Source organism: Thalassophryne amazonica, chromosome 3 (genome assembly GCF_902500255.1).
Source record: "Thalassophryne amazonica chromosome 3, fThaAma1.1, whole genome shotgun sequence".
NCBI classification, from domain to species: Eukaryota; Metazoa; Chordata; class Actinopteri; order Batrachoidiformes; family Batrachoididae; genus Thalassophryne; species Thalassophryne amazonica.
Window position 1 is genome coordinate 44,510,849 of NC_047105.1, and position 25,475 is coordinate 44,536,323.

Consider the following 25,475-nt stretch of genomic DNA (forward strand, 5'->3'; position numbering starts at 1 on the left):
TACCTATGGCATGCTCTAATCTCTGTAATAAAATTTTATGGTCAACAGTATCAAAAGCAGCACTGAGGTCTAACAGAACAAGCACAGAGATGAGTCCACTGTCTGCGGCCATAAGAAGATCATTTGTAACCTTCATTAATGCTGTTTCTGTACTATGATGAATTCTAAAACCTGACTGAAACTCTTCAAATAGACCATTCCTCTGCAGATGATCAGTTAGCTGATTTACAACTACCCTTTCAAGAATTTTTGAGAGAAAAGGAAGGTTGGAGATTAGCTAAGATAGCTGTGTCAAGTGATGGCTTTTTAAGTAATGGTTTAATTACTGCCACCTTAAAAGCCTGTGGTACATAGCCAACTAATAAAGATAGATTGATCATATTTAAGATCGAAGCATTAAATAATGGTAGGGCTTCCTTGAGCAGCCTGGTAGGAATGGGGTCTAATAGACATGTTGATGGTTTGGATGAAGTAACTAATGAAAATAACTCAGACAGAACAATCTGAGAGAAAGAGTCTAACCAAATACTGGCATCACTGAAAGCAGCCAAAGATAACGATACGTCTTTGGGATGGTTATGAGTAATTTTTTCTTTAATAGTTAAAATTTTATTAGCAAAGAAAGTCATGAAGTCATTACTAGTTAAAGGAATACTCGGCTCAATAGAGCTCTGACTCTTTGTCAGCCTGGCTACAGTGCTGAAAAGAAATCTGGGGTTGTTCTTATTTTCTTCAATTAGTGATGAGTAGTAAGATGTCCTAGCTTTACGTAGGGCTTTTTTATAGAGCAACAGACTCTCTTTCCAGGCTAAGTGAAGATCTTCTAAATTAGTGAGACGCCATTTCCTCTCCAACTTACGGGTTATCTGCTTTAAGCTGCGAGTTTGTGAGTTATACCACGGAGTCAGGCATTTCTGATTTAAAGCTCTCTTTTTCAGAGGAACTACAGCATCCAAAGTTGTCTTCAATGAGGATGTAAAACTACTGATGAGATACTCTATCTCACTTACAGAGTTTAGGTAGCTACTCTGCACTGTTTTGGTATATGGCATTAGAGAACATAAAGAAGGAATCATATCCTTAAACCTAGTTACAGCGCTTTCTGAAAGACTTCTAGTGTAATGAAACTTATTCCCCACTGCTGGGTAGTCCATCAGAGTAAATGTAAATGTTATTAAGAAATGATCAGACAGAAGGGAGTTTTCAGGGAATACTGTTAAGTCTTCAATTTCCATACCATAAGTCAGAACAAGATCTAAGATATGATTAAAGTGGTGGGTGGACTCATTTACATTTTGAGCAAAGCCAATTGAGTCTAATAATAGATTAAATGCAGTGTTGAGGCTGTCATTCTCAGCATCTGTGTGGATGTTAAAATCGCCCACTATAATTATCTTATCTGAGCTAAGCACTAAGTCAGACAAAAGGTCTGAAAATTCACAGAGAAACTCACAGTAATGACCAGGAGGACGATAGATAAATAAAACTGGTTTTTGGGACTTCCAATTTGGATGGACAAGACTAAGAGTCAAGCTTTCAAATGAATTAAAGCTCTGTCTGGGTTTTTGATTAATTAATAAGCTGGAATGGAAGATTGCTGCTAATCCTCCGCCTCTGCCCGTGCTACGAGCATTCTGGCAGTTAGTGCGACTCGGGGGTGTTGACTCATTTAAACTAACATATTCATCCTGCTGTAACCAGGTTTCTGTAAGGCAGAATAAATCAATATGTTGATCAATTATTATATCATTTACTAACAGGGACTTAGACGAGAGAGACCTAACGTTTAATAGACCACATTTAACTGTTTTAGTCTGTGGTGCAGACTAAAACAGTGCTGTATTATTTTTTCTTTTTGAATTTTTATGCTTAAATACATTTTTGCTGGTTATTGGTGGTCTGGGAGCAGGCACCGTCTCTACGGGGATGGGGTAATGAGGGGATGGCAGGGGGAGAGAAGCTGCAGAGAGGTGTGTAAGACTACAACTCTGCCTCCTGGTCCCAACCCTGGATAGTCACGGTTTGGAGGATTTAAGAAAATTGGCCAGATTTCTAGAAATGAGAGCTGCTCCATCCAAAGTGGGATAGATGCCGTCTCTCCTAACAAGACCAGGTTTTCCCCAGAAGCTTTGCCAATTATTTATGAAGCGCACCTCATTTTTTGGACACCACTCAGACAGCCAGCAATTCAAGGAGAACATGCGGCTAAACATGTCACTCCCGGTCCGATTGGGGAGGGGCCCAGAGAAAACTACAGAGTCGGACATTGTTTTTGCAAAGTTACACACCGATTCAATGTTAATTTTAGTGACCTCCGATTGGCGTAACCGGGTGTCATTACTGCCGACGTGAATTACAATCTTACAATTACAATCTTTCATAGCCTTAAGAGTGTGCATATCATGAATGCTTGGTCTTGTTGGATTTGAGAATCTACTGGTACCTTGTTTCCCATGTAACAATAAGAAATATACTCAAAACCTGGATTATTCTTTTTAGTCACATAGCACTACTATTATTCTGAACACTACTGTATATTCTGGTGAATTTTAATGAGTATGAAGCCCACTGAAACAAATAAAGTCACTTGAAGTAAAAACACACTATTGATTTTGGGTGGTTTGGGGTTGCTCCCCCAGAAATGTTTTAAAAGAGCAAGTCAAATTTAGTATATTCTGGTGAATTTTAATGGGTATGAAGTCCTCTGAAACAGACAACTCACTTCAAACTGTCAAGTAAAAATTCTTTGTCTTCTGTAATATTTTGATCTGTTCTAATCTGGTGAATGCACCAAATGGGTGCTGTGTTGCTGGCTGTACAGTCAATAAAATACAAAATTAGGGCCTACTGCACATCTCACTTGTGCTGAGCTCAGCCACCGAAGAAAAGTAGAAAACCAAAGTAGAAAAGTTTTGTCTTTACATAAAAATGCAGTATTTTTTCTTTTCAATGTTAAAAAGTAGAGCCTTGCATGTACACACGCTGTCTTTAAAGCAGAATATTGTCGTTAGATGACATGGAGCTCATTGCTACGGGGAGATATGCAATTGCACAATAGAGGTAGATAAACTCGATGGGGGGAGGTTCAATCAGGTGTAGAGAGCATACGCAGTTGCGTGGTAGATATCCTCTCTACGGCTAGATCATTTCATAGGAACACCAACATGTGCCCTGTGATCATGGAGCGCTGGCCTGCTCTGTATAGACAATGTTGGGGGAGCAGTGTTTTTGATTCATGTGTTAGTTTTACCAGCTGATGTTTTAAATCAAGGTTTGTTTTTTTTAAACTGCAGACATGACTTTTCTCTTCACAGCTACCACCAATCACTGACAGACACTTTTGTACCATTTCCATTTTAATTGCTGTAGTTCATTTGTAGTCTTTCAAATTGCATTTTGTGAAACACTTTGATTAGAAAATGCTGTACATATTAAAGAAACTGATACTTTAAAAAAGAAAGATTTCTACTTTGGCTCAAATTATGTGGTAATCATTTATAATTTTAAAAGGGAATAATTGTTAAAAAGCTGCAGTCATTTCTAATCAGGTTTTTGACTGAATGCTGTGTAAAATGGCTCTTGTGTTCAAGATCATCTTTGGATAGTTAATACTTTGACATGGAACATGTTCAGAACTGCTGTTTAAGGCTTAACATACTCTGCTGCCACCTAGTGTTCATAAATGAGGCAGTTTATACATTTTCTATAAAACAAGTATGAGCTTTATAGGCCATAGGATGTTAAACACACATACAAAAAAAACCTCTTTTGGATCAAGTGGGATCAGATAGACCTGAACTACTTCCAGCACATTTAAACTTTTTGTTGTAGCCACACAGACAAATGTGTAAGAAGGAAGCAGGACCATTTGTTTTTGTTTTATTCATGGGTTTCCATAACCACAGATGAGGTGTACAGTTGTCTTGTTAGCATTGACTTAAGCAGAATAAAAGTCTGTCTGTGGCCTCAGTCGTAATATTTATAGGTACAAGTGACTGAGTGTGAACAAACAATAAGGTACAGACATATTTACAGAGTTCCCCCCTCCCTGAACACAAGACGACAATATTTTTGTACACGGTTGACGACGCCCTGAATGCATCATGAAGCAAACGTTACTGCTCCATGTGTACAGTGAAAATTGAGGAATAGTGTCAGATACCGAAGGGAACAATTTATTTAACAATTATAAAATCCAGTCAAACGGTTTCTTAGAGGACACGATTACACATGTGGACAAATGAGTTGTGTTTTTCTGTGTGATGTGAGAAAAAAGTAAGAAGAAAAGATGGTGGACAAGAACATTTGGTCTCATTTTTGTGATATTTCAGCTTTCCTTATTTCTAACATCCCACTTTATGAAAAAGGCAGAAGTGGAAGACGTGAGCTCCCTGTCCCACTTCTGTCTGTCCATGTTCTGTCGTCGACTGGTCGAGATTCAACAGTTTATTTGGAGAGCTTCTTCATCCTCTGATCCAGTGCAGCAAAGTTTTCTTCTACCGCCACCAGGTTTTCCTTCATCGTCTGCTGCACCTGGAAGACGAGTAACACCCAGAATGTGAGCAAATCTACAGAAAGTCAATCAAAACAGTTTGAGCTGCACACGCTTGCCTTCTTCTTGGTTTTAGGTGTATACACACCCTGTAAAATGCAGTGTGATTAAACAAGTCCAAAGCCTTGAGGTAATTAACGTAACTCACCTAATTAAAAGACATAAAATGAGGGCAAACTCATTAAAATGTGGTAATCTCTGATGGACCACATCCATCCAAAAAACAAACCAATTTGTCTCCATATTGTCTGCCACTTGCTGGATGGGTCATTGATTAGGAGCAGGTGTGTGAGTGAGACTTGCACACAAATGTACATCAGAAATAAACTCATCTGATTTCAGTGATTGTTCTAAAAATCAAATACTGCCATGTCTCAAAAAAAAAAAAAAATACAAACCTGCAGACAGACTTTGTGTGAATATAGTCCACACTCAAGCCTTCTTCCTCTCTGACAAATGCTGTTAGAAAGTAATGAGATGAGTATTAAGAATGAAATTAGCTTGTTGGTTTTTCATTTGTAGGTATGGCAGCCACCAACAAGGTTTTCGGAAAAGTACTTCATATTTATTTAACTCCACAACTTTGTCCATTCAAGTAAAAGCTTTGAAGTGAGATGACAGACTTGATGTTGAGTCTTAAGCAGAACTGAGTGTAAAAATAAAATTGAATAGAGGACACTGCAAATGAGTGAAATGGAGCAATTCTGTATGTACAACTTTCAACTAGTCACATAGTGTTTTCAAATTTCCCCCATTCATTCAGTGGCTGATTTAACAGCAGATACATAAAACAATTGTGCGTTTTATGGTAAAACCATATAATTTAAAACAAATTACAATATCATGCCAAGCCAATTTTATGACAATGATCTTCAGCACTGCAGGAAAAGTTTTATTCTGCAAGGTTTGCAATAATTATGGTCTAAAAAAAAAACTGTTGGAATTACTGGAACTGAGCTGCAGTATGAACAGCTCATGTTGCAACAGGTCACTGACCCCTGCTCCTGGAGATCTGTGCACTTTATTTTGCCAAGTCAGGAGTCCTGAGCCAATCAAGAGCTAGTTAATGTCAGAACTGACTAATCAGCTGTGGTTGCAGCAGCAGCTACATGTCAAACATGCAGGGCAGGTGATGTCCAGAAGCAGGAAGTGACTTATAAGAGTCCAGCTTCGAGTGGATTCACCAGTTAAAGAATGTGCAGTCTGTAGTTGGGGGGGTCTGAGGAGTGAAGCGGCTACCTGTGTGAGCAGGGTGCTGTTGTCCTTCAGAGAGTTGTTGATCATCTGCTGAGTGGTGTCCAGGTGAGTCAACAGCTGGCCAAACTGCATTGCTGCAAGAAGGGGAGAAAAATGACCATTACTCAGACACTTTCAGTGCCTTTGAACCTTTCAGACCGCACGCGCCAGACGTTGGCAGTTAATGCGCATCAGATGCGTTTGGGGGGGGGATTTCTACATCACACTGACTTTTTCCAAAGCCCGAGAAAGCTGAGTGATCGCCATCTTGGATTTGCATCTGTAGAACCACAAAAAAGCTTTAGATATAAAAAAAAAAAACAGCATTAGAGCAAGTTTCCCATCATCCTGCTGGGAAAAGCTTTTTTCAGCTACTTTCCAGAGTGACGCTGAGGACCGATGACTTGGTGGGTTTTGATCAAACCGCAACAGCGTGCAGAGCTGCATGGAGAAGCAGGAGTTCAGGCCTGATTCTGGGGCAGAGGAAGACACAGAGCCATGGTGATGGAGCAGACCCACTAAATCCAAAATTCCTCACTTTTGGATGTATACAGACACCCAGTTTGACAAATGGAGTTTAGTTCTACAGCTTAGTCGGAGGTGAGACTAATTTAAAAATAAAACGTGATGTTACTGCAGTGCTGAAGGTTTAATGCTCGGCTAACGTTAGTGTAGCCTTTTAGCACAGTTAAGCTGAGTGAATGCTTTAATTTGTAAATGGTTCAGTCTATTTTTATTTTTACCAAATAAAGCTACAGCTTTTTTGTTACTGCTGAGACCACAAAAAGCTCAACTTTAAATAACTTATTTTGCGCTTTTTTTTTTCTTTTCTTTTTTTTAAACTGTTTAGTGTTTCTTTATGTTTTAAGAAATATTTTTTATTTATCCCACAGTCAGGAACATTTTCTGGGCAGGCAACCAAAATTCAGACACACTTCAAAAACTTCCAGTGACGAGCTGAACACCATGAAGTCCAGCCAGAAGAAAACATCTCTGCTCTTCAAAATGGGAGAGAAGTGTCAACAACTCCAGCAGAGGTCAAAGCTGCAGAAGACACCATCTGGTTAAATGTTCCGAGAGTCCAGCAAACAGACACCTGCTTCCACACTTCTAAATAAAACAAAGGCTCTTTAAACAGCAATTACAGCCCGTAAAGCAATCACCAAAAAGTGGATGAGCTCCCACGCTCCATCTTTAGAGGACTGGCACAGGATTGTTTACGGACTATTCACAATGGAACGAATTACATTTTCCAGGAGATTACAATCGGACAAATTCGAAGAGGTTTGGAGCAAATGGAGGAGTTACATTTCTGCCAGGCATCCTGAATTTGTATGACACTCTGTATTCTCATTTTTAATTGAATGTTTTGAATGTTTTTTTAAGTACACCCCTGCATGTTCTTTGCTCTATGTTCTAAAAATTTTTTTGTGTGCATCTCTAAAAATATTTTGTTAAACTTAAAAAAAATAAAATAAATAAATAGCAATTACTTTGTTTTTTAAAAAGCAGTTTCATTTTATATTTTAACATTAAATGAATGGATCATGAAAAATGTCCAGAAAGTCAAAGTTCTGTCAAAAGGCATTTGCACAGGTAGAAGAAGCCCCGCCCCATTGTGCACAATCATGACTTTAAAGGGGAACAGAAATACCGACGGATTATTTATAGCATGAATAAACATCAAAAAATGTGTTCTTTTGATAGTTCAAGAAACACTAAAGACCATAAAACATCTACAGAAAACCTTGTTTTAGTCACGGTTAGGCGGGTGACGTCACTTTTTTTTTGGGGGGGGGGGGGGGGATGAGCCTCGTTCTGAGATTCCCTGCCAGAGGCACCAACAAAGAGGATATATATGACTACTAGAGTCCGCACTCCCAATGCTGCCCACTAAACGTGAATATCCCTTCATACACAGCAACATGACGCCTCCTAACAGGCAAAATATTGACAAAGTTGCTGGATGTTAATGCATTTTCAATGGGGATTCGCGACTCGACACACTCAGGAAAAACTTAAAATATGTGTTAAAATGCCATTCTGACCTGGACATCGAGCCAGTAAAATTTATTTACATTCCATTGTCATGTCAGGAAAGTACTAAACTTACTGACAAACATTCCCAAATATTAGTGTTGAAAGTTACACGGATCTGCGCTGTTAAGCTGTGCTGAAGTGAGCTGCTGCTGCTGTTTTCAGCACAGCACAGCTCCTAAAACCATTACGAAACATATATATATATTTTTACCCAATTATCCTTTATTGACCGATTTTCATTCATAAAGTCAGTGGTGTGTGTGCACATCTCTGTGTGTGAGTGGTGTCTGTGTCCTCGGACGACACAGGCATGGACAGGAAACATGCAGCTGTTTATCAACCAAATGTCACGGACAAAGTGACAAGAATAACCAAAACCACTTATTTATGGAAGGAAATATTTTCTCCCTTGTTCCTCCGTTTGGGGCTTTTGCCAACATGCGCAGCTTTCTGGCATATTCCACCTGTTTCTTGACGAGACTAATAGAACTTCAGTGAGCGAGTTCAGTAAACTGCCCGGAACATCCCAACCAGTGACACCAACCGAAGTGCCCTCCACTGACTTCAGCCAATGGCGATTTATGTGTCAATTTAGAGGCAAATTTGATTCAAATAATATCTACACTGCACTCAAACATTCTGCAAGTGTATGAATAACAATTTTTTACCAAGGAATGCACAAATCACAAATTCTGACCTAAGTACAAGTTGTAATGACTCAATTAAAAAAAATGAGGTTTAACGTCACATTAAGAAATCCTACTTTACAGTCACACTGTAGTCATTGTTAAATCATCTGCTGCATTTATAATAAACATGTATTTATTTAAAGTGTGTTTCCATGCTATTTTAAATCTCTAAAAATAAATGTCAAAGTATGTTAAACAAGAAATCATCTCATATGAAACAAGGTAAGTCGGTTTTAATTTACAGACGTAGAAAGGTTTCTAAAGAATCGTATTTTTTACTATTTTAATTACAAGTGTTCTAAGTGTTGTAAGAAACCTTTTTTACAGTAATCAGAATTTAAGTTTGAGGTAAAAAAAAACATCTGCAAGGATTTTCTTCAGAAAACTGCTGTGTATAAATGAGCAGTTTCTGTCACTGATCTGTATATAACTGTTTTATACAGATCAGTGGTTTCTGCACTGACATTTTCCATGTTTTGGTCTCTGTTCTATTGAACAGCGCAAAGCTATGTCACAGCTGCGAAAGTTGGACTGTGCTGAACTTTGACCGCGGCAGCTTGACTACAAGTGGCAAGGTGTGCTCCCGGTGAAGCAGCGCTTTTAGCTCGGCTCACTGAAAATAATGCTTTTTAGTCCGTTCTGCAACACTTCTAACGCCCTTGACACTTCCGGTGTGAAAGGCCCATTACACAACGGTCCAGACAAGGAGTCTGTCCTAACTGGAGAAACAGGCCTTGAAAAACCTTTTCACTTGTCTGTCTTTAGAAGTTGAAGAAAGCTCAGGTGGGGAAAAAAGAAAAATAATTTCACAGGACAAACTATTGAGTGAGGACGACATTAGCTGCAGACTGTGACAGACTGGTGCAAAGAGGAAGCAGGGTGATAAACGACCTCTCAGCTCTCAGATGAATTATCGATATAATCCATTATTGCCAAGGTGCCGCTTTCATGAGCTCCATAATAAAAAGATGATAATGCGATATATCATGCATATCTTTGCCCCCAAGGGGCTGTTTAATAGTACTGCAAGATTGAGTCTAATTCTATTACCACTTTCAATCTCTTGGTCGCCCTTTATTACAATGGAAATGCACGGTTTAGGCAAATTCCTTTATCCTCTTCAATCCTTTTTTTTTTGGCTTCGTTGTCAGCTTCATGCACAGATATTTTGGATGTACATCTTTCAGACTCAACATTACTTAGCATATTGCACAAACGCATGAACCAGGGTCGCGCTCTGGCACGGTCTACATAGTCAATCTTTTAATAAGACTCTCCACCTCCATGGACATACACACATCTTCCCCCTTCCCTTCTTTATCGACTTAAATTCCCTCCCTGTGTAGGATAAGGTCACAGCACATCTCTGTTCTGGTTATTTCAAGGCTTTTCAACTTTCACACCAAAGAGTAGGACATAAATGATCAAAGTTCTCACTTGATGTGTTGGAATTTGTTTCGTAAGAAATTTTACATTTGCAATATTGGCCAATTAACAATGCTCCACTTTGCTATTATCAGGTAAAATCAGACAGTATGAGACAATAAATCTTGGTTTCACTCCTTGTGAATCAGAGCTAGCTCTTTCTCCATGTGGATCTGTTTACAATTACTGAAAATAATTTACCCAGCAACTGCAGAGATTTGCAAAAGCGTTGTCACCAGATGTAATTTCTGTACTCGTCGGGTCCCACATTTCAGAGGTCGTGTCAGCAATCTTCCTCCAAATACTACAAATTTCTTCCATGTCCTGCCTTTCCACGGAACACATTTATAAGTGTTCCTGGATTAAGTGACAACTGTGCACACTGGGACATTTGCATTTAAGCCATGAGACATTGATCCAGCAGTTGTCTCTCAATTACATGTAAATTTTAAACACTGATTACAATCCAAAATGCAGAAGACCAGAACAAAACAGATTTATACTGTGCGATCATATCCAGGTGTTCAATGACTTCCTGGTCATCAGTGGAGTGAAACTATCAAACCTGTTGAGAGAATCACTTTATCTCTGCTAAAGGAGCAGGGTTAGTGTCTCTAGGTACTCGGCTTTTGTGATTGAGACACACCTGGGAAGAGCTAGACAGCAGTGTTTGGTGATGCTGATATCTTGGCAGGACAGTGAAGGTCCAAGTCTTCAGGATCCTGTTGCTTCCAGGTTTAGTGTATGGTGATGAGAATTTGACAGTAACCAGTGACCTAAAGTGAAGGCTAGATGTCTTTGGTACTCTCCGAAGGATACTTTGGTTCTGCTAGAATGACTTTGTGCCAAGCGAGCAGTTACTTAGGGAGATTAAGATGAGAAGTATCACTTGCTGTACAGTAGTGTTCAGATTAATAGTAGTGCTATGTGACTAAAAAGATTAAACCAGGTTTTGAGTATATTTCTTATTGTTACATGGGAAACAAGGTACCAGTAGATTCTCACAAATCCAACAAGACCAAGCATTCATGATATGCACACTCTTAAGGCTATGAAATTGGGCTATTAGTAAAAAAAAGTAGAAAAGGGGGTGTTAATAATAGTAGTATCTGCTGTTGATGCTACAAACTCAAAACTATTATGTTCAAACTGCTTTTTTAGCAATCCTGTGAATCACTAAACTAGCATTTAGTTGTATAACCACAGTTTTTCATGATTTCTTCACATCTGCGAGGCATTAAATTTGGTTGGTTTGGAACCAAGATTTTGCTCATTTACTACAACCCCTGGCAATAATTATGGAATCACCGGCCTCGGAGGATGTTCATTCAGTTGTTTAATTTTGTAGAAAAAAAAAAAAAAGCAGATCACAGACATGACACAAAACTCAAGTCATTTCAAATGGCAACTTTCTGGCTTTAAGAAACACTATAAGAAATTAGGAAAAATAATTGTGGCAGTCAGTAACTGTTACTTTTTAGACCAAGCAGAGGGAAAAATATGGAATCACTCAATTCTGAGGAATAAATTATGGAATCACCCTGTAAATTTTCATCCCCAAAACTAACACCTGCATCAAATCAGATCTGCTCATTAGTCTGCATATAAAAAGGAAATGAGTGAGTCCATATTTTTTTCCCTCTGCTTGGTCTAAAAAGTAACCGTTACTGACTGCCACAATTTTTTTTCTTGATTTCTTATAGTGTTTCTTAAAGCCAGAAAGTTGCCATTTGAAATGACTTTAGTTTTGTGTCATGTCTGTGATTTACTTTTTTTTCTACAAAATTAAACAACTGAATGAACATCCTCCAAGGCCGGTGATTCCATAATTTTTGCCAGGGGTTGTACAATATCACTTTTTGTGAAATTGCTTGTCACCTTCAATTGATAAAAAACAAACAAAAAAAACAGCCATTTTATCCTCATTCTGTGTCAGAAGAGTTCGGTATTTGATGGGAGGTCTAGAGAATAAACACGGAGCGAGTTTCCCAAATCAGTGACTATTTTATTCACTCGTACACACCAGAAGAGAATACTACAAGAAGCAACATGATTTTCAACGCAAGTGAAGAAAGAAGGCTCATCTTACCTTGTTCATGCAAGTCTTTGACGGCGACGAGCCTCTGCACCACTTGAGGTACAGAAGTGGCCATGGCATCCCACTTCTGCACCATGTCGTAAAGCTGTGACACCTGATGGACAAACATACAAGTCCATTTGTGAGAACATCCCCCATCTTCAAACCATTCCAAGGCCCAGGGAAGCCCCCGTCATCTTAATATGATGTTGCACTGATTCGTTCAACACCCAGAAGCCAGACTCTTTCTCTGGAGAATATTTGAATCATCCCTAAATTAACATTCAAGTAAAAATGAGCGTGCAAGACTTACGACAGCTTCTCTGAGACTAACAGATGCAGTTTGCATCACTTCTGACGAACAGTGTTTCAGCTGCTGAGAACAGAACAATCTGGCTTTTGACCCCAGGTGGTGGTTTTCAATCACAATACTTAAAGGCACAGCAACAAGGTGCACAAATTAATTAAATTACTCACCTTGTTTTGTGTATCCGCGTCCTCAATGGCTGCTTTGTGTTTAGCAATCTCATTCATCTTCCCAAGAACACTCTAAATATACAAAAAAAAATAAACCCCCATACATTAACATGTGCTACTATATTAGATGCAACTACATTGAAAAATGCTTAAAAGTAAGTTGCCTTAATATACAATTAATCCAATGTCACCTTTTAATTTTTTCCATATAGAAAAAATGTTGACAATGATAATATAAATCAATGCTTTACTTTATACAACTTAGTGCAGCAGATACCTGAAACAATCCTTCAAATGGTGATGCAAGCACATTATTTGTCTGATCATAAAGATTCCAAAAAGGTACAGTTTGGACTATCTGTGAATGAATGTTATGGAGTAAAAACATTCAACAAACAATCGACACTGTTTGACCTTTATTTTGGAGACCAAGCACTCAACAGTCAAAACTATCCTATTAGCTCAACCAATAATTTGCATCATTTTTTTACCAAAATTGTAGTAACTAACTTTTGACCCCTGTACAAACTGAAATTGACCTTTGTCACCATTCTTGCCGTTTTTACCCCATAACATTTAGTCATAGATAGCTGAAATTATACCTTTTTGGAATCTTTAGCTTCAGACAAATAATGTGGTACAGTTTTCAATATGACTGGAGCATTTTTAAATTTGACCCCTGTGTAATTCTTCAATTGGCCCCTCCCTGGCCGCCTACTGAAAATTGAAGTGGCTACTCTGTTTTTTCAGAAGAGTAACATCTAACATAACGCTAGTAAGTAACTTTTTTTTTTTTGCCTCCTTGCTCTCGGCCGAGACGGTCGCATTTTTCTCTAATCCTAAGGAGTATTTGTGTCGAATTAGGTGCTTGCATCACCGTTTGAAGGATTCCTCTGTAAATATTCTGCTATCTGCTGCACTAACTGTTCCACCATTTAAACAATTTGAAGAAGCCACATCCGAGGCAGGTATGTCTGTTAGTGAGACATCATGGACAAAATATGCAAGTCCGGTAATAAGTAAGAGACATTTCATGAAAATGAACGAGGACTGATCTTACAGAACTGCTTACTGAACTGTTAATAGTTAATTAAAAGAGCTATTCAGCTAAAGGTCGCAAAGGACACCAGGTTAGAACAATTCTGGCACTTTGTTGTTGCGATTCATTTTTTTAATCATCACAGACTAATGTAACTAAAGTTAAACAGCAGAAAAAAGTGCTTGCCTACCGATGCTTTTAAGGTATGAAACTGGTGTTGCAAAACGGCAAGTTAGAAAGCTATGAGATGTGTAACAAGAATTTGTAACTTCAAGTGCCTAAGACATTTGCATAAAACTCTGTGACATACTGCTGTGATAGTGCAACAAGGTTTTCTAGTGCACTGCACATAGAAAGAATCACTGCTGTGACAAGAGCTAATGTGGGTCTGAAGAAATAAAGCGAGTTCTTCATTTTTAATCTGCTTCATTTGCCTCACTGTATCAGGTATCAGTTACCTGTAATCTGGCCTCTACTTGATCCAGAGTTGCGGAATCTAGTGCACTGACCCTCGCCTGCAGGACCTCTATGGTCTCCTGATGCAAGCAAGAACATGCACACATGTATTAGGTAAATGCAAACAACACGTGCACATAAAAACAAACACCGGCAATGAACCTTGCCGTATGACCCACCTCTCAGGCTGCACGCCAAAACAAAGTTTGCAACAGACACAGATGCTAAACTGAGTGGAAAGCATGTAGCTGACTACTTACCATCAAACTAGTTCCATGTAACCCAGCAGTCAGAGGACCCTGCAACACAAAGTGAGAAATTAAAACAAGAGGGTTTTTTTTAAGCAACCAATCCTGAGTGCTCTACTCATCTTTGATGATTGCTTTGTTTGCAAGAAACAATTTTTAAAATAAATAAATCAATGAGATATCTGTACTCCAGATAAAAATCCACCATACACTCAAAGTAGCAATGAAATACAAAATGTCTGGGTATTTGACAATTATCAATGCTGGTACTGATTCTGCTTATAAGCCTGATTCTTTATGGATTCCTGATCCCGTTTCTGCATGGACAACTCGAGGCCTATACAGGTTTCCAGCATCAACTCAGAAGTTTTCCTTGTTGCTATAAGTAGAGTTTGACATCATGATGCATGAGCCTTTGCAATGCAGAATGGTCAGAAAAACAACAGGAAGTAGTAACATCTGAAGAACATAATTCTGATGAATTTCAATATATACTAAAAAGGTTCGTAACTAGAACTGGTTCTCGATCTCCTGCTACTATACCAGTTTATATCAACATTGCACCGGTCTTAGAATAAAATACAGGTCAGTTTCTTTAGCATGGATGGAGTGAGAGGTAAATAATGCTCATATTAATTCAACAACATGAGCAGTGATATACAGTGCATCCAAGAAGTATTCACAGCACTTCACTTTTCTACATTTTATGTTATAGCCTTATTCCAAAATGGATGAAATTCATCCCCCCCAATTTCTACACCACAATGACAATGTGCAAAAAGTTGTATTTATTTTAATGCAAATGTATTATTTATTAAAAATAAAATAAAAAAAACCCTAAGAATTCGCATGTACATAATTACGTATTCACAGTCTCAACACTGAGCTCAGGTGCATCCCGTTTCCACTGATCATCTATGAGATGTTTCTACAGCTTAACTGGAGTCCACCTGGGGTAAAGTCAGTTGACTGGAAATTATTTGGAAAGGCACACACCTGTCTACATATAAGGTCCCACAGTTGACAGTGCATGTCAGAGCACAAACCAAGCATGAAGTCAAAGGAATTGTCTGTAGACTTCAGACAGGATTGTCTCGAGACATAAATCTGGGGAAGGGTACAGAAACATTTCTTCAGTTTTGAAGATCTCAATGAGCTCAGTGGCTTCCATCATCCATAAATGGAAGAAGTTCAGGGGAGAAGGGCCTCAGCCAGGGAGGCAACCAAGAACCTGGTGGTCACTGTCAGCGCTCCAGTATTCCTCTGTTGAGAGAAGAGAACCTTCCAGAAGGACAACCATTCTGCAGCAATCCACCAATCAGGCCTGTATGGTAGAGTGGCAAAAACATCCCCACAGCATGATGCTGCCACCACCATGCTTCACTGTAGGGATGTTTTTCAGCAGTAGGAACTGGGAGACTAGTCAGGATTGAGGGAACGATGAACGCAGCAAAGTAAAGAGACATCCTGGATAAAAACCTGCTCCAGAGCTCTCTTGACCTCAGACTGGGGAGAAGGTTCATCTTTCAGCTGGACAATGACCCTAAGGACACAGCCAAGATATCAAAGAAGTGGCTTCAGGACAACTCTGTGAATGTCCTTGAGTGGTCCAGCCAGAGCCCAGACCTGAATCTGAACATCTCTGGAGAGATCTGAAAATGGCTGTGCATCGACACTCCCCATCCAACCTGATGGAGCTGGAGAAGTGCTGCAAAGAGGAATGCGCAAAACTGCTCAAAGATAGGTGCGTCAAGCTTGTGGCATCATATTCAATAAGCCTTGGGGCTGTAATTGCTGCCAAAGGTGCATCAACAAAGTATTGAGCAAAGGATGTGAATAACTATGTAGAACATATTTCTTTGTTTTTAGTAAATTTGAAAAAATTCCTAAAATCACTTTCATGTTGCGATTAGTGGGTGTTGCGAGTAGATTTTAAGGGACAAAAAAAAAAATTTACTCCATTTTGGAATAAGGCTGTAACAATGTGGAAAAAGTGAAGTGCTGTGAATACTTTCTGAATGCACTGGAAGTTGTTCGTCATTACAAAAAGCATGAATGCGTTAATAACGACAGCATGCATTCTTACACTTCAGCAAGATGTGTTTAAATCTTATTTACAGCTCTCCTGCCGGGGTTTATCGATATGTGTAAGTTTCATTTTATAGCAATTTTTTTCCAAACACAGGATCTCTCTCATATAACACAACTGTCAAAGATGAGACAAACACTCAGAGGCTTAAGTGCCAACAATGTTTTATGAATAAGCTTCGAAAATTGTTTTTTAAAAATTGTAAGCTGTAAGGATGTCTTTCTTATAACTTAGCATCATCTAGAGCAGGGGTTTTCAAAGTGTGGGAGAGTGAGCTCCCCCTCAGAGAACAAATGAATAGCCCCCCCGACTAACATACACACAATTTCAACGTCTTTTTGTTTTTCTAATTATTCTTTTACAGAAACACATTTATGTGTTTTTAAGGAATTGATAATGCATTTACACATTTTACAGCCTTTTACAGCCATTTTAAACATTTTTTAAATAACTTTCTATTGTTTCTCACATTTTACACCATTTTCAAACATTTTAAATATTTTTAAAAACTTTCTATTCTTACCTTTTGCCATAGTTTAAACATTGTTTAACATTTCTGTTTTTAAATGTCTTTGACTAACATTTTAACATAAATAATAATAATTAAACTTTTATACATATTTAAGCTCATCTAGTCTCACCTTTTTAGTGTGAGTAATATTTTAACATAAATAATAAACTTTTATACATATTCAAGCTCATCTAGTCTCACCTTTTTAGTGTGAGTAATGAGTCTGGGTCTTTGACGCATACAGGGGCTGACGTGGGGACGCACTGTGGAGAGTAGCAAACGAAGATCGTCCTCTACTTTATTCTTTTTTGGTTGCCCCAAACTTGTCCTCTCGCTGGTAGATTTACACACTAAAAATGTATCCATTATGCTTTTGGCATGTTAGCTAACAATGTTTCCTTTTTCCTTTCCCCCCCCTTCTTCTGTTATTGGTTAACAGAGGAGGTGTATGTTTACAGTTATCTTTGTGCACTGTTACACTGTAAAGGAAATGATAAATTCTTACCGTAACTTCAAAGAAATACAAAAGAATATGAATTAAAGAGAAACATACGAAAGAGTATACGAGGGTAAAAACAGTGTGTACACCTGCTTGTCTGATGCTGAGCCAAAAGTGCTCTCCAGCTCAGCCAGGCGCTTTTCTAACTCCGCCATCTATGGAGAAAGAACACCACACATGGTTGCCAATGACAACAGTATCCCTTCCAGATTCAAACACCATGCATCTTTCTGGCTTTTCTTCTCTTTTAATAGCAACAAACATTCTGAAACTCCTCATGAGCCAGAACACAAAACGCATCTCGCAGTGTGTGTTGCTGAAACATTTGTTCATTTTGACAGTACATTCCTTCAATGCGTGCCTGCCCCCACCTTCCTTACTGCTTTACCTTGGCAGACTCATTGAATTTTTCCTGCTCTGGTCTGCTGTGCAGCTCGTATAGTACCACTCCATCTGGGCCCTTAGCTGATGCTGCCTGCTTGTCTCCTGCAGCGCTGCTGCGGCTGCCCTTGGCCACCTCCAGCTGAGTGAGCAGACGCCTGAGAGGAGAAAAGAGAGACCAGAATTATAATTTCAACATTGATGTCATCCCCTATGAGCTGCCATGTCTGAACTCCTCCCCTCTCTTTGCTTTTTTAACTTTTTGCTTTGTTTTTAACACTCTGTTGCAAACAAGAAACTCAAGGTGAGCTTGGATCTTTTGTTGTTAGAGGAAATTGTGCAAACTTTTTCTCGCCAGTGTCACTGCCTGTTTTTCTCTCCAGACATCCTAAGCCTTCTTCCAAACTTTTCACTTGTGATTTGACATGTCCCTACAGTAAGCTTCTATTCTCGCCATGGCTTCTCATGTAATCCTCTACCTTATATAATCCTCTTCCGTCTCCAGAGGCCTTGTTCGTGAAATCCATACCAATATTTGCTGACACAAATGCTGCAAATGGTAGGAGAAATAAATACAAGCTATTGATCTAATTACGCACACATCCTTGAATGTACAACTTACATTTGCTGAAATATTTCGAATATCAATAGTCACTCTTTAGTAGGCTCTTTTTATACCAAATGCACTTACGGTAAATTGACTCATGTCCAGCCAAGACTTAACAGGTTATAATTCCTGTATTCATCTAGGCCGTTACGCCTGCATGGGCATCGTATAACAATACTAGGATCGGTGTTCTGTCGAGTTGAGCTCCCCATCATCCAACGAAAATATTCTGCTTTAAAGACAGCGTGTATGTGCAAGTCTTTGCTTTTTTCCAATTGAAAAGATACTTATTACTGTATTTTTATGTAAGACAAAACTTCCTGGGTTTTCTTTGGTGGGGAAGCTCAACTCAACGGGTGAGGTGTCACGTCAGGAGCTCCACCGTGCAACTCTCTAAAGCCCGTTTAACACCGGGCTTCCATACAGTTGCGTTGTGATGCTTATGGAATATGCTGGAAAATTACGCAGCTTTGGCGTAGTTTCTGTATGTGATTGTGTGTTCCTAGTCTTGCTTTCAGTTGCTTACTGCCACGTATGTAACCCTCGCTGTCCACTCCTGCCTTTTTTTTGACAGTGTGGAAGGAAATGCGCTCCATTCTCAAAACGGTACATGAAAGGTAGAGAGAGACCTTGCGCTCAGATGGGAAACGTTTAGCTCCAGACGCTACAGACTAACACAAAGATGGATTTGATACACTGGAAAAAGTCAGAAGACGTTATTTCCAGGAGTTAATGGACTATTAACATGCCACAATCGTGACAGAACTAGAGGAGGAGAAAAGCAAAGCAGAGCTGCTTTTGGCGGCCACGTGCACGTCTGCCGTGAGGACAGTGGACATGTCCTCTCATTGCCGATCGGTCCCTGAGGAGCGGACACTGGACATGTCCTCTGAACGTGGAAGCTTGGCCTCATCTCTTCTTCTATGGTTTTGAAGCTTCACTGCCAGCAAAGTCCAGCGGGATGACTAAACTCTATCAATCCAGGTATGTACTGATAAAAGGACTTTTCGCCCTGGTATGTAGAACTGCAGAGGCTCAGTGTACAGTAATGCAGTGTTGTGTAGATTTACAAACAGTTGTGGAGTGTTGTGTAGACTTGCTTAAAAACTGCGTACGTATTTAATTTTTTGCATCCACCTCACGCAGCCCTCAGCATACTGCTGTGTAAGGAGCAAAAACTCGATGTAGAGCTGCTTAAACTGGGCATAGAGCTGCTCAACTCAGCTTCGTCAGTACGCCGCAATACACTCTTAACCCAGATTTTGTTTTAACTTAAATTTCCGAGTTATCATTAATTATTCTTTCATGTTTTGTAAAAAAACATTCTCATTACTAAACTAAATTAGTTGATTGCACTATTCAACTGAAATTTTCGGTGCAATGATCATGTTAAGCAGAGTTAACTTTTTGTCTCAAGTTTCTGTAAGGGAGGGGAGGGGCCCATTTTAAATTCTACCTAGCAACCATGTCAAGTGTGAAGACTCCACTCATCCTGCTGCTTCTGCTCTGGCTTGCTGTGCTCAATTCAAAACTGTGGATTTTGAGAGCAACACATAACTTTCTGGTCAAAAGACGGTTCATTGAAAATAGCTTAGTGTTTAAGTGCTGCTGCTTCTTTTTTTTCTCTCCGCTGTACGCAGTGTACACTTGGCTGTGGGTTTTGAAAGAAACACTGACTTAAAGAAAGTGGAATGTAGGCTTCAAGTTAGTTATTTGTTGATAAGTTTCTGGAAATTAGTTTCGCCCAAAGAGTGGTCCAGTGAGAACACGTTAGCTAAACTGAAGTTATTTTTTGGCAATATAACTCATCATTTGGTGTGCTATTACTAAATCAAACACATTTCAACTGTTGCTTTTTTTAACATTCACTTAATTTTTTTGTTTAGGTTTAGTTAATGTATTAAATACTTTTTAAACAAAATTGTAGAACTTACAACTGTGGAACCAGCTCCCAATTCAGATCAGGGAGACAGACACCCTCTCTACTTTTAAGATTAGGCTTAAAACTTTCCTTTTTGCTAAAGCTTATAGTTAGGGCTGGATCAGGTGACCCTAAACCATCCCTTAGTTATGCTGCTATAGACGTAGACTGCTGGGGGGTTCCCATGATGCACCGTTTCTTTCTCCTTTTGCTCTGTATGCACCACTCTGCATTTAATCATTAGTGATCGATCTCTGCTCCCCTCCACAGCATGTCTTTTTCCTGGTTCTCTCCCTCAGCCCCAACCAGTCCCAGCAGAAGACTGCCCCTCCCTGAGCCTGGTTCTGCTGGAGGTTTCTTCCTGTTAAAAGGGAGTTTTCCTTCCCACTGTAGCCAAGTGCTTGCTCACAGGGGGTCGTTTTGACTGTTGGGGTTTTACATAATTATTGTATGGCCTTGCCTTACAATATAAAGCGCCTTGGGGCAACTGTTTGTTGTGATTTGGCGCTATATAAAAAAAATTGATTGACTGATTGATTGTTGCCTTTTTTTAGTAAACATTTGTCACATTTTTTACAGTACAGTTTTAATGCATTTTTTCCTGTTTTTACTTGTCTTTTGGTTGACAAGGTGTTCATGAGGTGTTCCTTCGTCATATTTTTTTTAAATAAAAGTCTTTGGAACATTTAAATGTATTGTAGCAATCGCCGGGCCGGTTTCTAAGACTGTGAACTGTTATGCTGCAGTGCATCATTGGAGTACAGGGTTTTGAGAGTTTTAAGTGTTGTTAATGTGTTTCATGTTAGTTTAACAGTGTGGTTAGTGTTACTGATTTATTGTGTTCAGTAGTTCAGTTGAGTTAGTCAAGTTTAGTTAAGTGTCTGTTGCCACCATAAGTGGAAAGTGTATTGCGTTTGATGCTTTCCACCATTTTCTGTGTTGTTGGGGTTGCAAATAAAACGGCACCTCCTTGCGGCAGAGTGCAGAAAAGCTCAGAGCGTCTTGTTCTTCCACACCACTCGCCACAGTATTCTTTAATTCCTTCCCTTCCATACACTTTTGTTGAAACAATGCATTATAATCTCAAAATAAAGATGGAGTAAATTAAATTACAAGAGAAGACATTACTTATATTAAGAAATTGTTTTAACTATTGATTAATAATGTTTATTATGTTATTTGTTATATGTTTACGTATGTTTAACTTAAAATAGTTATTTTATACACCAATGAGAAACCATTTATGTGAAGTAATGATTTTGAGTAGCAACTACTACTGTGATTTGTTAATACAACTTAACCTGATTAGTTTTAGCTTGTGTAAAAACTAAAGCGGTTTAAGGCAACGGGTTTCCACGCAATTTTCTAGTAAACTCAACTAATTCAGGTTAAGAGTGTACGCAAGTCTACATTGGCCCTGGTGTGAAAGGGGCTTTACCATCCTCTACCGCTCGCCACTGCTCAGAATCTGCAGTGGTCTCTCTCAGTTGGGCCTACCATTCATCCTACCATCCCTGGTTCTCTAGACCAGGCACCTAAGTGACTCTACTCTTCTATTTTACTCTTCCTTTTTAGATATACCTTAGTATACTAGCATAGTTCCACCTTAGAAATGGAATATAATATATACCTTACTGAATTTTCATGATTATTTACCCTCTCACTGATGCATGCGTGTGGCTTCATGCCATGTTGGATGTCTTCTTGTTTACATGTGGGAACCTCAAAAGTAGTCCGGCAGCCTTCCCACAAGCTCATCTTGAAGTGATGACCTGGCAGTCAGAAACTGCGGGCAGTGTGGGGACTTTATACGCATCACTATACTTCGATATGCATCATATGTAAAAATAAATAAATTATAACAACTGATAAAAGATTCTACAAGTATCAAAATTTGATATTACAATATCTTGTGATTTTTGTTTGCTTTTGTAACACCAGAACCATGGGGAAGACTTCGGTATATCAGGTATATCAGTATATCAATGCATCCAGCCACAGCATATCATGCAAGGAACTCTTTTAGCTTAGCAACCTCTGAGCACAGCAGCTAGCCGAGGGACTCGGCAGCACGGCTAAGAGTGACCACTGCGGCATTCCGCCTCTATGCATTTCAACCTTTAAACATGCCAGTGAAGACTTGCTCCCAGTGCATCTACTAAGTATTGTTTGAGTTACTGTGGTCTCAAGGTCAATCACTTAATCCTCATTAATGTGCCAATTTATCAACAGAACTCCCCCAAAATCTAATAAGGTCAATATGATCTAAACTCAAGTGACAACTATTCATTGTTGAGTTATTGTGTTCAGAAGAATGTTTCTAAGTCCCCACATACAATGCAAAAATCCTTAAAACTGTGCATTCACTGACTTGTTGGGTTTTACAGTTAGATAGGAGTAAAAGATTTAGTGAGCCTTTATGTAAAAACTACACAATTTGCATCACCAGTTTCAAGCACACTAAAAACAACTGCACTTGCCGTTCTGCATTTCTTTGCAGTTTTGCATATTTATTTTATGGTTAAATGATGTAAAATTCTAAATGGAGGCTTCAGGTTTCATCTCCCTTTCTCAGTCATGTTTCCATCAACTCGTGTGCTTCACAAAACTTTTTACACATAACTACAAGGTTTATGAAAACATTTGACAACAGTTCCATCATTTTGCTCTTCATTTGGGGACAGTAACAGGCACAGTAACATTTATTCCTTTACTTTGATTTCCACTATTTCATACAGATTCAATCCATGTCTTGGTTTTGCCCACTTCCTCCCTTTGGTGACTGTCACAACTTGACAGGCTGTGCCATCGGATTTCAGAGGGCAAAGCAGTAGTTCTCAATCCGGATCCACAGGGAATCCCAGCCCAAACATCAGTCACTGTTCTACTGACACCTGACTGGCCAAGCCCGATGACTGCAAACTCTTGATTCTCTGAATGCACGTGAATGATCCAATTAGTGGAAGGTACGAGGTCTGTTAGAAAAGTATCCAACCTTTTTTTTTTTTTCAAAAACCTGATGGATTTGAATCACGTGTGCTTGCATGAGCCAACCTTGAACCTTCGTGCGCATGCGTGAATTTTTTCACACCTGTCGACTGCGTCATTTGCTTGTAAGCAGCCTTTGTGTGAGGATGGGTGGAGTCTCTCGTCGGATTTTCTTTGCAAGGAAAATGGCGGAACAACTGGAGCAGCGCGACTGCATCAAATTTGGCCAGAAACTGGGCGACAGCCAGGTGGAAACCATTCGGATTATTCAGACGGCTTTCAGTGACAATCCTATGGGCATCACACAGAAAAGGAGCGGTACAACCGGTTTAAAGACGTCCGCACAACGGTGGAGAGCAAGCCGCGCTCTGGGCGGCCATCAACATGCTGAAATGACCAGATCATTTCCAAAGTGAACGCTGTGGTGATGCGGGATCGTCGTGTGACTATCCGAGAAATTGCGGAAGAGGTGGACATCAGCACTTTTTTGGCACATTCCACTGTGACAGAAGATTTGGCCATGAAAAGAGTTGCAGCGAAATTCATGCCGATGGCTTCGGCACAAAGCTGCTGACGGAGCAAACGCGCCTCCGTGTTGAAGTCTCACAGGACATGCTGGACTTCGAAAAATGATGCCCACCTCTTCCACCATTCGGAAGATTCAGACGGCTTTCAGTGGATTTTCAGTCATGTGACTATCCAAGAAATTGTGGAAGAGGTGTGCATGTCACAGCATGTCCTGTGAGACTTCAACACGGTGGCGCTTTTGCTCCATTAGCAGCTGCTGCAACTTTTTTCATGGCCAAATTTTCTGTCCCAGTGGAATGTGCTGAAAATGTGCTGATGTCCACCTCTTCCGCAATTTCTTGGATTTCTTGGAATCTATTGTCCACTGTCTTCTAGCTTACCTGGCCAAAGCCCCGTCTGGGTCTGCCAGGTTGATGTGTGCCTGTGGCCCCAGCAGTGAGTCGAGATGAGATGACACCAGCTGCTGTTTAAGCTGGGCTGCCTGCTGGGCAAGTACCACAGGTGTCAGCCGCTCCTCGGCATTGCTTTCCTTTGTGGCAGCCTGGAGACAGAGAACAAAGAAGCCTTCGAAAAAGTTCTTGAATGTAAAGGCAACAATTTGGCTTTGATAAAGCAACAATGTACACTTTAAAATAAGACCATATGTTATTATGAACAAATTCTGGCTGTAATTTGATTTTTTTTTTTTTCCATGCAAGAAGATAAAACTCATACTGACATTTCTAAATGTGATTTTATGATGTAACTGCACTGTTATCAGTTATAACATTGATTTACTTACACAGTCTGATCTCTATGTGACACGATGGGATAACATGATTAAACTATCCCCTTTTCATTTAATCTCTTTCCTATCTAGGTGGTTGATGTTTTTACCCATCATGCATTACTTTTTTCCCCTCGCTACAATCTGCCTCAAATGAGAACAAGTCACTTGTTGCAGGGCTTTTGCTCCATGGAGGCAGTTCAAAGTTTAAATTTAAACAATTTATCAAAGAATCATGTGGCTCCCTACAGTGTAGCTTGCCAGCATGACCTGCATTAACTCATAACTCACATATGCTGTTAGAAAACCCGCAGATTCACAGGCTGAATCACAAATGACAATGATAATAGCTTTATTTCAAATTTACTGTCAAGATATTTAAAACTGCAGTGTCCACACCACATTAAACTTCAATTAGAATATCACCTCTACAATATAAATGTGTGAAATGAATGTTAACATTTGCAACTGAATTTGTTCCAAAAAGAAGGAAAAGAGTTAAAGTCTCCCTAATACATAAATGGGAGTAACATCAAGCAGTGAAGGAAAACTACCTCAAGAGGAAGAACAAAAACTACTGGCTGAGTGCAGCAGACAGCATAAAGGCTGAACAATTGTATAATTAAAGAGTTCTGTGGTCAGCATGTGTAGAACTGCTGACACCTCAATATGTGCTTTTGTGTTGGTGTTTGTGCACCTGAATGGCGTCCACCTCCTGCGTCAGTTCCTGAATCTCATTCACCAGTCGCTGGTACTTCTGTTGGGGTGTTTCCTTCACACCACAGCCTTCCCCCAACTTCAAATAAAACAAACAAATAAATAAACCCAGCGTGTGAAGGAATCCATCAATGTTACAGCAAAATCTGACAGAACAGGGGTGATTTCATACTTTCACCCAACCTTACACACGAACCCAAACAGCATCACAAAGACATACATACATACA

At 39.5% G+C, this 25,475-nt stretch overlaps 1 protein-coding gene across 3 annotated transcripts in view; it reads right to left on the bottom strand.

The window, feature by feature from the left end:
- Nucleotides 1-3,809: 3,809 nt before the first annotated feature.
- The window catches only part of dctn2 (dynactin 2 (p50)), a 48,607-nt gene continuing 26,941 nt past the window's right edge, over nt 3,810-25,475 (bottom strand). For all 3 annotated transcript variants that reach the window (XM_034166138.1, XM_034166136.1, XM_034166137.1), the window contains 10 exons: nt 25,227-25,325; nt 24,144-24,304; nt 17,727-17,877; nt 17,428-17,493; nt 14,252-14,290; nt 13,994-14,071; nt 12,497-12,568; nt 12,032-12,134; nt 5,792-5,883; nt 3,810-4,533 (listed from right to left, as the gene is read on the bottom strand). In XM_034166138.1, the coding sequence (XP_034022029.1) occupies nt 4,447-4,533; nt 5,792-5,883; nt 12,032-12,134; nt 12,497-12,568; nt 13,994-14,071; nt 14,252-14,290; nt 17,428-17,493; nt 17,727-17,877; nt 24,144-24,304; nt 25,227-25,325 (948 nt within the window). In that variant the 3' untranslated portion in view covers nt 3,810-4,446. The remainder of the gene's footprint in view (nt 4,534-5,791; nt 5,884-12,031; nt 12,135-12,496; nt 12,569-13,993; nt 14,072-14,251; nt 14,291-17,427; nt 17,494-17,726; nt 17,878-24,143; nt 24,305-25,226; nt 25,326-25,475) is intronic.